The following is a 13,302-nucleotide window of genomic DNA, read 5'->3' on the forward strand; positions in this document are numbered from 1 at the left end:
ATCTTTATTTTGCTTGAATGCCCTGGCTAGTAATCTAATCCAGTTTACTATATTACAACCACAGTTCTGGAAAGTATATTTTGTATTCATTGTCTTCACTTTATTATATTTTCCTTTACCTCTTCAGTCAGGTTTGGCTTCTCAGCTTTCATACAGTGGAAAATCGCCCTTGTCACACAGCATGGCACAAAAGTACCAAATTCAGTGGGCACCTTTCAGTTCTTCCTTGACTCCTTTGGTAGTAGATGCTGTTTAATCATACCTTCACTCATTGCTTGGTTGCTTTGAAATAATTACCTTTTGGTTAGTTTTTAGCCATTCTTTCTTGGTCTTCTCTTCCTTCTCCTGCAGCTTGAATGGGTGTCTGGCCTTCTAGTTTGTATTAATACATACTTTTATTACAATGATCATTTTAAAGTAGATTGTTTTCTGTAGAATATTAGCTCTTTGAAGGCAGAAACATTAGTATTTTCATTGTTGTTTCCCCAGCATCTACCCTAGTACTTGGCACAAATGTATTTAATAAATATTTGTTTAATGAATATAAATATACTAATGTTTTTAGCTTTCTTCTATTAAGTGAAGTTAGATACCAGTTTCATTAGCTTTATCTTCTACATTGCAGGATTAACTATATTGGTTCTTGACTTTTTGTGTGCCTATTCACAAGTTGTTAGTGTCTTGATTGAACATGTTCTCAAGACTGATCACTGTTTCCTGCATACTGAGTTTCTGTAGCCTCTGACCTTTGTGCTTATAGAGCCAAGTAGAACATATCTGTAGAAAAAGGAGAGGAGGTATCTTTTAGTTATTTGTGGCTTCTGGATTGATTCTGAGAGTCTGTTGTGATTTTTTTTGTACCATTCCAGAAACAGATTTTTACTGCTTCAGACAGGCAAGGGGTACATTTTAGTTTCAAAGTATTATAAGGAGTATTTCTGATGTCTCTGATAGTTGGTGTGGATGACTACAGCTCAGAGTCTGATGTGATTATTATACCTTCAGCCCTGGACTTTGTCTCACAAGATGAAATGTTGACGCCCCTGGGGAGATTGGACAAGTATGCTGCAAGTGAGAACGTATTTAACAGGTATGCGCATATTCTTTTTGTTAAAGTGGAAGTGGAAGGGTGGTTTTATTAAACTTCAGTAGGGAAAATGAAAGTATCTACTTTAAAGGAGGTATTATTAACAGGCACAATCTGAGTCACCAAGTTTTATTCATAATCATAGCATGAGCAGTTTTGTACTTGTATATTCTTTGATCCTAGTAAGCATACAGCACACTTTCTTTGCAAAAAAACTTACCATTAATTACCATTGCTTTTCTGCCACTGGACATAATTTTGGTATTCATATAAATTGCTTATTGGGAAGTACATTATTCCTTCAACACATGATGTTGTATACCTGCTGTGTGACGGGTGATGCTCAAGGTCATTGGGTCACACAGCAGTGACCAAGAGCCAGCACTCTTTCTACTGCATTGTGTTTGTCCAGCCATGATCCCAGACCACCTATATCACACTTTTCTGGGAAATCAAAAAGTCTTGGTTCAGATTTTTTGGTTATAGCTATGCAAAACTCATACTACTAAAAATATGTAAAGATAACATTTTGAATAATGAATAAGTGTGTTTTTTCATTATGATAACTGAAGGACAACTGAAATGAATTTTTGGTGACTTTTTGCCAAATCAGTTAGATAAAGATTAAAAAAAAATGTTGTAAATATTCAGTCTCATCTTGTTAAAATAAAATCAATACTGCCATTTGCCACTTAGAAAATGATAGACCTAATATATGTTTTAATAATGTAATAAGAAAAAATTTCCTTAAAAAATATACAGATTTTGTCTTTTAAAATTCTAGATATCAGCCAGGTGCAGTGACTCATGCCTGTAATCCCAGCACTTTGGGAGGCCAAGGCAGGTGGATTGCTTGAGCCTGGGAGTTTGAGACCAGCCTGGGCAACATGGTGAAACAGCATCTCTACTGAAGATATTTAAAAATTAGCCAGGTGTCGTGGTGCATGCCTGTAGTCTCAGCTACTCAGGAGGCTGAGGTGGGAGGATTACCTGAGCCAGGGAAGTCAATGCTGCAGTTAGCCGTGATCACACCATTACACTCCGGCCTGGGCAACAGGAATGAGGCCCTATCTCAAAAAATTAAAATTCTGGATATTAGCTATTGATGCCATTGAACATACATAATTTTGTTTTTCTGTGTAGACAAATGGTGGCCCGGAGTTTGCTGGATACCTTGAGGGAAGTCTGCGATGATGAAAGAGATTGTATCGCTGTTTTGGAAAGAATTAGCAGATTGGCCGATGATTCAGGTATATGTGGAGAAAGTGAATTTACTCTGTTCTAGAAAGGTTTCTTTGACCAAATTTGTGTTTCTAAAAACTAATTGAAAAGTTAATGTGATATGAGATAGCTTTAAAATATTTACTAAGTAATTATCAAACCCATCAGTGACAACAAAAGTAAAATTTGTTACTGAGACCTGGACATTTTACAGTGGGCTCATTTAGTTTAATTTTAGAAATTTCTCATCAAAACAAATCTAAAAACATTGTTCTGCATCATGTATATTAATATTTTAGGATTAATAAAAATATATAGAATAATTTTGAATACATTAAAAGAGATGGAGGAGGCTATAAATTATTTTAGGCAAGTATAGAAAGCTTGCTTTCTGTGTGGTTTCTCACTTGCAAAAAATGTTGATTAACCATTTGTAAAACTAAAGCCGGTTTATCTCCAAAGTGAAGATAAGAAAGTCTGCTTAAGAAAGAGGTAAACTTGATTTAAGGCTTAGAAAATAGTGATGTTAAAGTTTGTATAAATATATCTTTTGTTGTAGTAAAATATACTTAATGCTTAACACATAAAACTATTTTAAGGTAATATTAAGCATATTTTTATACTTGATTTTAGAAACCATCCAAAAATTTTAAAACTTTTTTCCTTAAATCTATTATCTTTATTAAAGTATATTTTCCACCTCTGACAGACTTTTTGGCATCTCAGCAAGCCCTATCTTTTAATTTTTAGACAAGCTCATCTTTTGATGAACAGTTGATTTTAATGGGAATATGTTAAATGTTTACATAAGCCTTAAATGTTTCTAATATTCTTACAGGGTGGGCAGAACATTTGTAGGCTTAACTGAGCAATAATCTACCTTTGTGTAAATAATTGCCTATGTATATGCTTGTTCTAGAATGGTTTTAGGAGGGGTCTCATCAAGTATAATTTTTACTTATTTTTTTAATTTGATTTAAGTTAAATAACAATTTAACATAAATTTATGGCACTGTTATAGCCTATTATGGTTATATTCCTTAGTAGAGACAGATATTCTTTAAGGATAGATTTCTGTTTTCCTTTACCTGTTTACCAACTCCAGAGGTTTTTTTTGTAAGTGTGTGTGTGTGTGTGTGTGTGTGTGTGTGTGTGTGTATTTTAAAATATGTTCTCACATTGGTAAATTCATAGTGAATGTCTCTATTGACATAATTCCATTCATTCAGTATACATCAAACAGTACAAACTCTATACCAGGTTCTAGATTAAATGCTAGAGCAGTTATTAAGGTGAACAAGGATTTGTGTCATCAAGTTAACAGTTTAGTGAATGCAGCCAACATATAAACAATAAATTATAATGGGAAGGATCGGGGCAGGCTTCAGAAAGTTAGTGACATTTAAGTTGGATTTGATAGAATGATGAGGTATAGAGAGGGAAAAGGGCATACCCAAGAGGGGAAAAGACAGAGAGAGGAGTTCAAGATGGTGGCCCCTTTGGTCAACAATGAGGCCAACCTGACAATGAGACTAACCTGCTGAGTTTCCAGGTTAGAAAAATTAGGCTGTTAAATAAGTTAGGTGAGGGCTAGATTGTAAAGGTTTATAATAAACCATGCTGATGACTTCACCTGTTTTGTGATTTAGAACAGTGTAGTGTAGCAGTATGAACTGATTTGGTGAAAAAGATGGGTGACAAGAAGACTAATTGGAAGACTATACCAATTAATTGGGTGTTTTTGTTTTTGAGACAGAGTCTCGCTCTATTGCCCAGGCTAGAGCAGAGTAACGTGATATCCACTCACTGCAACCACCTCTGCCTCCCAGGTTCAAGCAGTTCTTCTGCCTCAGCCTCCCGAATAACTGGGATTACAGGCGTGCGCCACTACACCCAGTTAATTTTTGTATTTTTAGTAGAGAAGGGGTTTCACCATGTTGGCCAGGCTGGTCTGGAACTTCTGACCTCAAGTGATCCACCTGCCTCAACCTCCCAAAGTGCTGAGATTACAAGCATGAGCCACTGTGACCAGCCAGTTAATTGTTATAAGGATGAATTGCTGGATAGAAATTGAAGTACTAGGAGGGATTCCAAGGCTAACCTCTGGACAGAGTGAGGAAGAGAGAGGATTTGACCCTGAAGTTTCTAATTTTTAGGACTGGGCTTATTGTAATAGCTGGGTAAGATAAAGACTATTGAATAATAACATAGCTCTGAAGTGAATGAAATACGTATCCTTAGTTTAGACAAATAAGCAGCTGAGAACTTTTCAGTCTTCTGCCTTACCTTTCATTAGCTTTTATCTTGATTTTTTTATTCCCCAAAATTTACCATCTGCTTTTATTTTATTTTCCCCTGGAATGGATGGATGTATAGTGGTATCTCATTGTGGTTGTAATTTGCATTTCCTCAGTAACCAATGAAGTTCATACCTGGTTATACACTTACTGGTATTTGGATATCTTTTTTTTTTTTGAGATGGAGTCTCACTCTGTCACCCAGGCTGGAGTGTGGTGGCATGACCTTGGCTCACTACAACCTGCTTCTCCTGGGTTCAAGTGATTCTTCTTCCTCAGCCTCTCGAGTGGCTGGGGTTACAGGCATGCACCACCATGCCCGCCTAATTTTTGTATTTTTAGTAGAGATGGAATTTCTCCATGTTGGCCAGGCTGGTCTTGAACTTCTGACCTCAAGTGATCCACCTGACTCAGCCTCCCAAAGTGCCGGTATTACAGACATGAGCCACCACGCCCGGCTTCTTCTTTTTTGAAATGTCTAAGTGTCTTCCCCCTTTAAAAAATTGGCAGTCATTTTCTTACAGATTTACAGGAATTCATTCTGCATATGAGCCCTATGTCATTTATGTATATTAAAGATATCTTTTTCACTCTGTGGCTTCTCTTTGCACTCATAGTGATGCTTCTTAAAGAAGAGAAGTGTTTTTCCTTTATGGGTCATGCCGTTTGTGTCTTCTTAGAGATTTTTTCCAATCTCAAAGTCATAAATATCTTTTCCTGTATTCTCTAACACAGAGAAGCCTTATTGTTTTTTGCCTTGACATTCAGATCTGTATTCCACCTGGAATTTATTCATGTGCATGATACGAAGTAGAGGACAAGTTTCATTTTTTGTTTTTTTAATGTGAGTAGCCAGTTGACACAACTGGGAAGACCATCTTTCGCAGTTCACCTTTTAATAAATCGGTTGTCTGTACATGCATGCGTCTGTTTCTGGGCTTTATTCCCCGCCCCCCACATTAGTCTATTTGCCTAAGCAGGGCTTTGAAGAAAGAAAAGTTGCTGATTTCATTTCTAACTGAAACCATAACTTGTGTCCTCCTTTTGCTTCAAAAATATAAGCAATTGTCAGTGTTAACTTAGAAAATTCAGGATCCGTGAGAAAAGGAGAGGCCTGTATGTTTAGTTTTTTTAAAATTAGGTTTTTCTTCAAAACAGAAACACTCTATTTTGTTCATATCTGGCCAACTTCACATGGTACAACAGTATAATAGAAATTCCAGATATTGGTTTGTTGATAAGATTCTGAGCTTTGTAAAATACCGTATTTTCTACTTAAAGCTATGTTAATTTCTCTGGATATCTGAAATCCTAGTAGACACATTCATACATATTTACTTTAATGTAACTTTAATAATGCATAATAATGGTACCAAAGTTCTAGTTAGGTCCGATACAATGACTTGTTACTGGTAATCCATCATGTCTGTCTGTATTTCAGTCACTTGCATGTCTTCTATGAATTGCCTACTTGTATCCTTATTTTCTTTCTTATTATTTATTTGAACAGTGTGTTCACTTCCTAATACTCTGTTATACATGAATTTGCTCCCAGGCTGTTTTTCCTTTTAACTGAGTGTGGTTACCTGTTATCTATATTAAAGTTTTTTTGTTTGTTTTTGAGACAGAGTTTTGCTTGCTCTGTCACCCAGGGTGGAGTGCAGTGGCGCGATCTTGGCTCACTGCAACCTCCACCTCCCGTGTTCAAGTGATTCTACTGTCTCAGCCTCTGGAGTAGCTGGGATTACAGGCATGTGCCACCTGGCTCATTTTTGTATTTTTAGTAGAGACAGGGTTCACCATGTTGGCCAGGCTGGTCTGGAACTCCTGACCTCAAGTGATCCGCCCGCCTTGGCCTCTCAAAGTGCTGGGATTACAGGCACACCCAGCTTATAATAAAGTTTTTATAAAGTAAAATTAGTTGGTCTTAACGGTTGATTTTTGGATTTTGTCTTCCCACCTCAAGATTGAACATTTAATATTATCTTTTAGTACTTTTGATCTTTATGATGTACAGTAGGAACTTTTGTTCCGTGCTAACTAGCCAATTGTCCTACTATTGCTTCTTAGACATTTCATCTTTTTGAAGCCCAGAAATTTGAAGTGCCATATTTCTCGCATGTAAATTTGCCATATGCACTTGGGTCTTTTCAGGTTTTTAAAAAATATTTGTCATCTTTAATTTTTATTTACCCATTTTTAGTCTTAAGTCTAATTATATATCTTTCATTTATTGACTAAGTTGAGATTAGGAACTAGTTTTTATGATTTGTCCTAGTAGGTTCTTAAATAGTGGAATTTATGGATAATACTATATATGTATCAGAGTATTGATGTAAATATCAGATAGGATATTTAACCCCTGGCACAGTGTGGCACAGTGTAGGTGATGAATATATTTATTGTTAAGAAATGGTTAGATACTCAGTGCATACTGTGAACAACAGAAGCTTGGGTTGAAGATAAGGTCCTCCTTTCACTCATGGGATTGATCTGTGTACGATTGTGAAAAGGATTGCAGAATTAAAGGATGTTGTCTCAAGTCCTTTATATTTTGAAGATGAAAGTCCATAGCCTTCCTTAGTACCCTCAAGAACAGATAAAGGTTTTGTTGCTGCAGGAGAACATGTTTGCTCACATTGCCGTTATTTCAATAGAACCAACTGTGAGAGCGGAGCTGATGGAACAGGTGCCTCACATCGCACTGTTTTGTCAAGAAAACCGGCCTTCAATACCATACGCTTTTTCAAAATTCTTACTACCTATTGTGGTTAGATATCTTGCAGATCAGAATAATCAGGTAAGAGTACCATTTATGTTCTTAAAAGAAATGTATGTAGTGTAATATATGGAGAATAGCCTAGCCTAAGTGTTCTTTTTGGAATGTTTTACTGTTTTTCAAAAATGAACAAATGTTCATTTAGACAAGATGTGTTTAGAGTCTGTGTTTAGAGTCTTGTGTTCATTAGACAAGATGTGTTTAGAGTCTGACAAATCTAGTAGATCCCTTTAATGCCATTATAGACAATGCCTAGTAAGTGCACTCTCACTTGGTAACCTCCTAGGGGTCCCTTAAAATGTTTGTTACTTTGTGAGGCATCTTTTACCAGGATGGCTCTGTCCACTTCCTCTGTTACAACACAATCTACCAAGTTCTGTAGTCTTTGTAATAGTTGAAGAAAATAAACACAAATATTTATTTGCAGAGTTTTTCCAGTTATGGGTCCCTTTGAGATGAGAAATCTTTGTTTATAAAAATCAAGTGATAGAATTTTGTCATATTGCATATGTACTTTCTTTGTGTTGTTATTTTTCTCCTAGGTGAGGAAAACAAGTCAGGCAGCTTTGCTTGCTCTTTTGGAGCAGGAGCTCATTGAACGATTTGATGTGGAGACCAAAGTGTGCCCTGTCCTCATAGAGCTGACCGCCCCAGATAGCAATGATGATGTGAAAACAGAAGCTGTGGCTGTAAGTCAAATGCCATTTTTCCATTTATGCAAAATGTGGCTGAAAAGAGGTGCTTATTAAAAGTCAGGCCGGGGTCGGGCATGGTGGCTCATGCCTGTAATTCCAGCATTTTGGGAGGCCGAGGTGGGTGGATCACTTGAGGTCAGGAGTTGGAGACCAGCCTGGGCAACATGGTGACACCTGGCTCTACTAAAAAAATACAAAAATTAGCCAGGCATGGTGGTGTGCGCCTGTAGTCTCTGTTACTTGGGAGGCTGAGGCAGGAGAATCACTTGAACCTGGGAGGAGGTGGAGGTTGTAGTGAGCCAAGATCAGGCCACTGCACTCCAGCCTGGGCGACAGAGCGAGACTCCGCCTCAAGGAAAAAAAAAATAATTAGGCTGGGCTGGGTGCAGTGGCTCATGCCTGTAATCCCAGCACTTTGGGAGGCCAAGGTGGGAGGATCACTTGAGACCAGGGGTTTGAGATCAGCCTGGCCAACATGGCAAAACCCCATCTCTACTAAAAATACAAAAAAATTAGCCAGGTGTGGTGGCACATGCCTGTAATCCCAGCTACTCTGGAGGCTGAGGCATGAGAATCATTTGAACCTGGGAGACAGAGGTTACAGTGAGCCGAGATCATTCCACTGCATTCCAGCCTGGTTGACAGAACAAGACTCTGTCTTAAAAAACAAAAAAAAGAAAGAAAGAAAGAAAAGGCTGCTTTACCTTGTTTAACATTTTTCTGTTAAAGTTGCCACAAATCATTAAATTTGAAATACAATCAGGGCTAGAAAGGGACATAAAGGCTTACAAAGGAAAATGTACCTTCTGCACACAATAAGAAAATAATAAATAATTGTAAATTATTATGTCAAAATGGAAAACTGAAATGGTTATTTTATCAGTGCAGTTAAAATTTTAAAAACCCTGTATTGAACGAAGAAACACTTGAACCCCTTCAGTAGGTATTGAACACTTTTCTAGGCACTGTGTAAGCACAGTGGAAATAAAATAATACTTCACTCCTGCTCTGACAGGTATGGTCTTTGTGGGAAGGAGGGTCAGGCAAGTACATTTCCCAGGATATATGACATCGGTGATGGTTATCAGAAGAATATACAGATTGTTAAGTCATTACATACATCATAAAGTCAAATGTAATAGGAAGTTTCTGGGTTTCTTTTGACATGGTTTGCAAATATTCTGATTACTTGAAGGCCATGATCGGGCATGAATTAGAATAGAGTAGTATCTGTTGTGATTCACATCTGTGGTTCCTGAGTTCGGATAGTAGTAATTCTGATGGTAAATTAGAAAAGTGATAAATTCGTCTGGAAATTTATTCATATCTATTTGGATAGTAAGAGTTCACTCCTTAAACCTAAAATAATATGGTTGCATCTTTGTTGATATTTTTTAATAATCACACTATTAATAATCACGCTATTAATAATCACACTGTTGCTTCTGGATCATCATTAGTGGGATGAATTAGATGATCTCTCTAGTCTCTTTCCCTTGAAGAATTTCTTGAATCTATTATTTTTAGATACTCAATTACCAGTTAATAATAAATTTACTTTTTCAGTAATGTTTTTATTGAAGTGAAACTTACATGACATAAAATCATTTTGAAGTGTTAGTGGCATATAATATGTTCACAAAGTTGTATAACCACCACTTCTCCCTAGTTCCAAAACATCGTTATTTCTTTTTTTACTTTAGGATTTTTGCAATGAAGGAAGTCAGTTTTGATCTTGGCCTAATTTTTGGTTTATATTGAGCCGTTTAACTTGCTGTATTATAATTCTCGATGCAATGTAAAATTAGTAAAACATTATAATAAAAAATTCAAAAACTATATCCAGTGCTAGTAGGAGTCTTATGATTCTCTCACAGTTGTGTTTGTTTTTTGGTCGTGTTTTATATTCCATGGCTCCCATATTTTCTCTATCTTAATAGATAGAGAAATAATAATAATTTCTTAATAAAAGTTAATTTCTTAATAAAAATAATTCATTTTTAAATAAATTTAGTTATGCTACATCAGTGATATACAGCATAACTTTGTATTGTTAACTAGAGCATGGAGATGCTTATTTAAAAAACAAAACTGGTTTTGGGATTTAGGAGATGTAGGCATTGTCTCTAGTTCTGTTGATGGTGGGATTTTCATGGGGATAGTGTTGAATCTGTACATCAATTTGGAGAGAATTGCCAGTTTCACAGTCTATGAACATGGTAGATCTGTTTATTTAGGTCTTTGATTTATATCTTTAATCTTTTGTAGTTTTCAGCAGAAAGTTCTTGTGTGTATTTCGTTTGATTTCATATTTTTTAAAAGTACTTCTGTGAGTGATACTGTTTTTAAATGTTTCTAGTTCATTGTTCATTGCTAATTTGTAGAAATACAGTAGATTTTTGTATTCTAATTTATAGCCTACAACCTTCCTAAACATGGCTTCTTTGTAGATTCCTTCTGATTTTCTGTGTAGACAACCATGTCATATTTGAATAGAGAGAATTGTCTTTCTTTGCAATCTGTATCTCTTTTACTTCTTTATTTTGTCCTGTTTGTACAGTCTAGCAATTGATACAATTGATAAATGACGACAGGCTATCCCATTTCTTTCTGTATTAACTGTGGGAGCAATGTATCCAAATAGAGGGCCAGTTTTCAAATAAAGTTAATCCTCACTTTGCCTGCTATTGTGTTAACTGAAACATTCCTATATCAGAACTGTGTTCATGTTTTCCCTGGAACTGAAGCTTTGCAAAACCAGGACATGGTTCTGATATGTATGAGCTTTAGTTCACAGGATGCTTTGCAAGGCGAGGACTGAATTTTTTCTTAGCAATACAGATATGCTAAATCTAGGTCTTTCCTGGGGATAATTTTCCCTTTGAACAGTCACCAATTTTTAAATTGGGAAAATGTAGGTTTTTGTTTGTTTGTTTTGCTTTTAAAATTACCAGGCAAAATGATGAAGTAGTGGTAAGATGGAAACTGTGGACAAAAATGAAATTGTTAGGATTTTCTGTGGGTTTACTGGGCATGCAGTATTTATTGGTTGTTTTTATTGACTGTGGTTAATATCTGTCTTTGTTTCCTACTTAGATAAATAAGATGAAATTAGTAATTGGCTATGAATGTTTTCTGTGAGTTATATAGTATAATGATGCCATATCATATTTTATGTTTCCTCAAATTATATACTTTTATTAAGTTATTTAATTTAACTGAAAGAGGCTTACTTGATATTTTCAGTGTGTGTTTGTTCTTACTTATTTTAGATAATGTGCAAAATGGCTCCCATGGTTGGGAAGGATATTACAGAGCGTCTTATCCTCCCTAGGTTTTGTGAGATGTGCTGCGATTGCAGAATGTTTCACGTTCGAAAGGTATTTTTTTGTCGTTTTTTTTTTCTTCTGTTTAAGAACATAGTTCTAGTGGTTAATGTACTGATACATGACATTTAAAAGATTATCTTAGAAGAACCTTATGTGTAATATTTTGAAATGTCAATGATGCTTTTGTTGTCAGGTCTGTGCTGCCAATTTTGGAGATATTTGCAGTGTAGTTGGCCAGCAAGCTACTGAAGAAATGTTGGTAAGTATTGCAGATATAAAGGAGTAAACAGTGTGTGTTACAAAGTAGTACATAAAGTTTGAAATGCACACATTTACTCCAAAGTTTTATTACCACAATTCCATGGATATAAACCAGAAAGATAATAATTTTGAATTTAGGAGTTTAAATATCTGTAATCTGGGTGTTTGAATTATATTTTTGATATTTATTAAAAATATAGATATGTTTCAGAACCATTGATCTGTTTTTACCTCTTCCATTTCTGTTAAGCAAATCAATTCTCACTTATTCAATTGAATCTTTAATTTTATTGCAACCCTCAAAAATGTTGATGGCATATTAAATCTATAGCAAGTTAGTTTTAAATGGTACACAAGATGCATATACTTGATGTATAAGTCACCATACCTAAAGAGTTTCTGAAGCCATCTCTTATGCAAAATAATTAAGTTCAGGGGCAAGCTCTTGTATAACATTTAAGCTACGATAGTTGGGAGTGCTTTTGCATAGCCGGAAATATTGCATAAGACAATCCAGTATGCTTTTGCATAGCCAGAAATCCGATGGACCAAATTATCAGCACTTTTTATTAATTTGATCAGTGATCTTTCATGTTGGGTAGGGTTTTGATTATCACTTTTGTAAAATAATACATTTGTGTCCATTTTAAAGCAAACATAATTTTGACCTCATAAGAAATAACTTAAAATTTAAGATATATTATTATATGTTATATATTTATAATTTAAGATATATTATTTTTTATACTTTCAGGAATAGACAGTAAATTAGATGTGATTTATTGAAAATTGTTGAGTATAAATACTGATAGATCCTACTTTTTAAGACAATCCAATATTTAAAACACTGAGGCTGGGCGTGGTGGCTCACACCTGTAATCCTAGCACTTTGGGAGGCCAAGGCAGGTGGATCACCTGAGGTCAGGAGTTCGAGACCAGCCTGGCCAACATGGTGAACCCTCATTTCTACTAAAAATACAAAAATTAGCTGGGCGTGGTGGCACACGTCTGTAATCCCAGCTACTCGGGAGGCTGAGGCAGGAGAATTGCTGGAACCCGGGAGGCGGAGTTTGCAGTGAGCCAAGATCGCACCACCTCACTCCAGCCTGGGCAAAAGAGTGAGACTCTGTCTCAAAACAAATAAACAAACAAAAAAAGCGTGAAAGCAGAAAATGAAAGCGAAGTAACTAATGAAATCTGCTATCTTTATCCAACTAACAAGACTTTCCTTTTCACATAGCTGCCCAGATTTTTCCAGCTTTGTTCTGATAATGTATGGGGAGTCCGAAAGGCTTGTGCTGAATGCTTCATGGCAGTTTCATGTGCAACATGTCAAGAAATCCGACGGACCAAATTATCAGCACTTTTTATTAATTTGATCAGTGATCCTTCACGTTGGGTAGGGTTTTGATTATCACTTTTGTAAAATAATACATTTGTGTCCGTTTTAAAGCAAACATAATTTTGACCTCATAAGAAATAACTTATAATTTAAGATATATTATTTTTTATACTTTTAGGAATAGACAGTAGAAAGACTACTATATTAACAGTCCGTGTGTTTTTTTGTAATGGGACAAAAATTTCTTTACACATTTAAGTCCTGTTGATTTTTATTTAATTGGCATGATGT

General features: G+C 35.7%; 1 protein-coding gene across 11 annotated transcripts in view; it reads left to right on the forward strand.

Moving 5' to 3' along the window:
• The window catches only part of PPP4R1 (protein phosphatase 4 regulatory subunit 1), a 72,724-nt gene that overhangs the window by 23,364 nt on the left and 36,058 nt on the right, over positions 1-13,302 (forward strand). For 2 of the 11 annotated variants that reach the window (XM_063653891.1, XM_054460956.2), the window contains exons 3-9: positions 955-1,090; positions 2,231-2,337; positions 7,263-7,405; positions 7,927-8,073; positions 11,352-11,459; positions 11,602-11,667; positions 12,910-13,068. In XM_063653891.1, coding sequence (XP_063509961.1) covers positions 955-1,090; positions 2,231-2,337; positions 7,263-7,405; positions 7,927-8,073; positions 11,352-11,459; positions 11,602-11,667; positions 12,910-13,068 — 866 coding nt within the window. The remainder of the gene's footprint in view (positions 1-954; positions 1,091-2,230; positions 2,338-7,262; positions 7,406-7,926; positions 8,074-11,351; positions 11,460-11,601; positions 11,668-12,909; positions 13,069-13,302) is intronic. The other 9 variants (XM_054460959.2, XM_054460957.2, XM_063653893.1 and 6 more) reach the window with 5 other exon arrangements.

Source organism: Pongo pygmaeus, chromosome 17 (genome assembly GCF_028885625.2).
Source record: "Pongo pygmaeus isolate AG05252 chromosome 17, NHGRI_mPonPyg2-v2.0_pri, whole genome shotgun sequence".
In the NCBI taxonomy this organism is placed as follows: domain Eukaryota; kingdom Metazoa; phylum Chordata; class Mammalia; order Primates; family Hominidae; genus Pongo; species Pongo pygmaeus.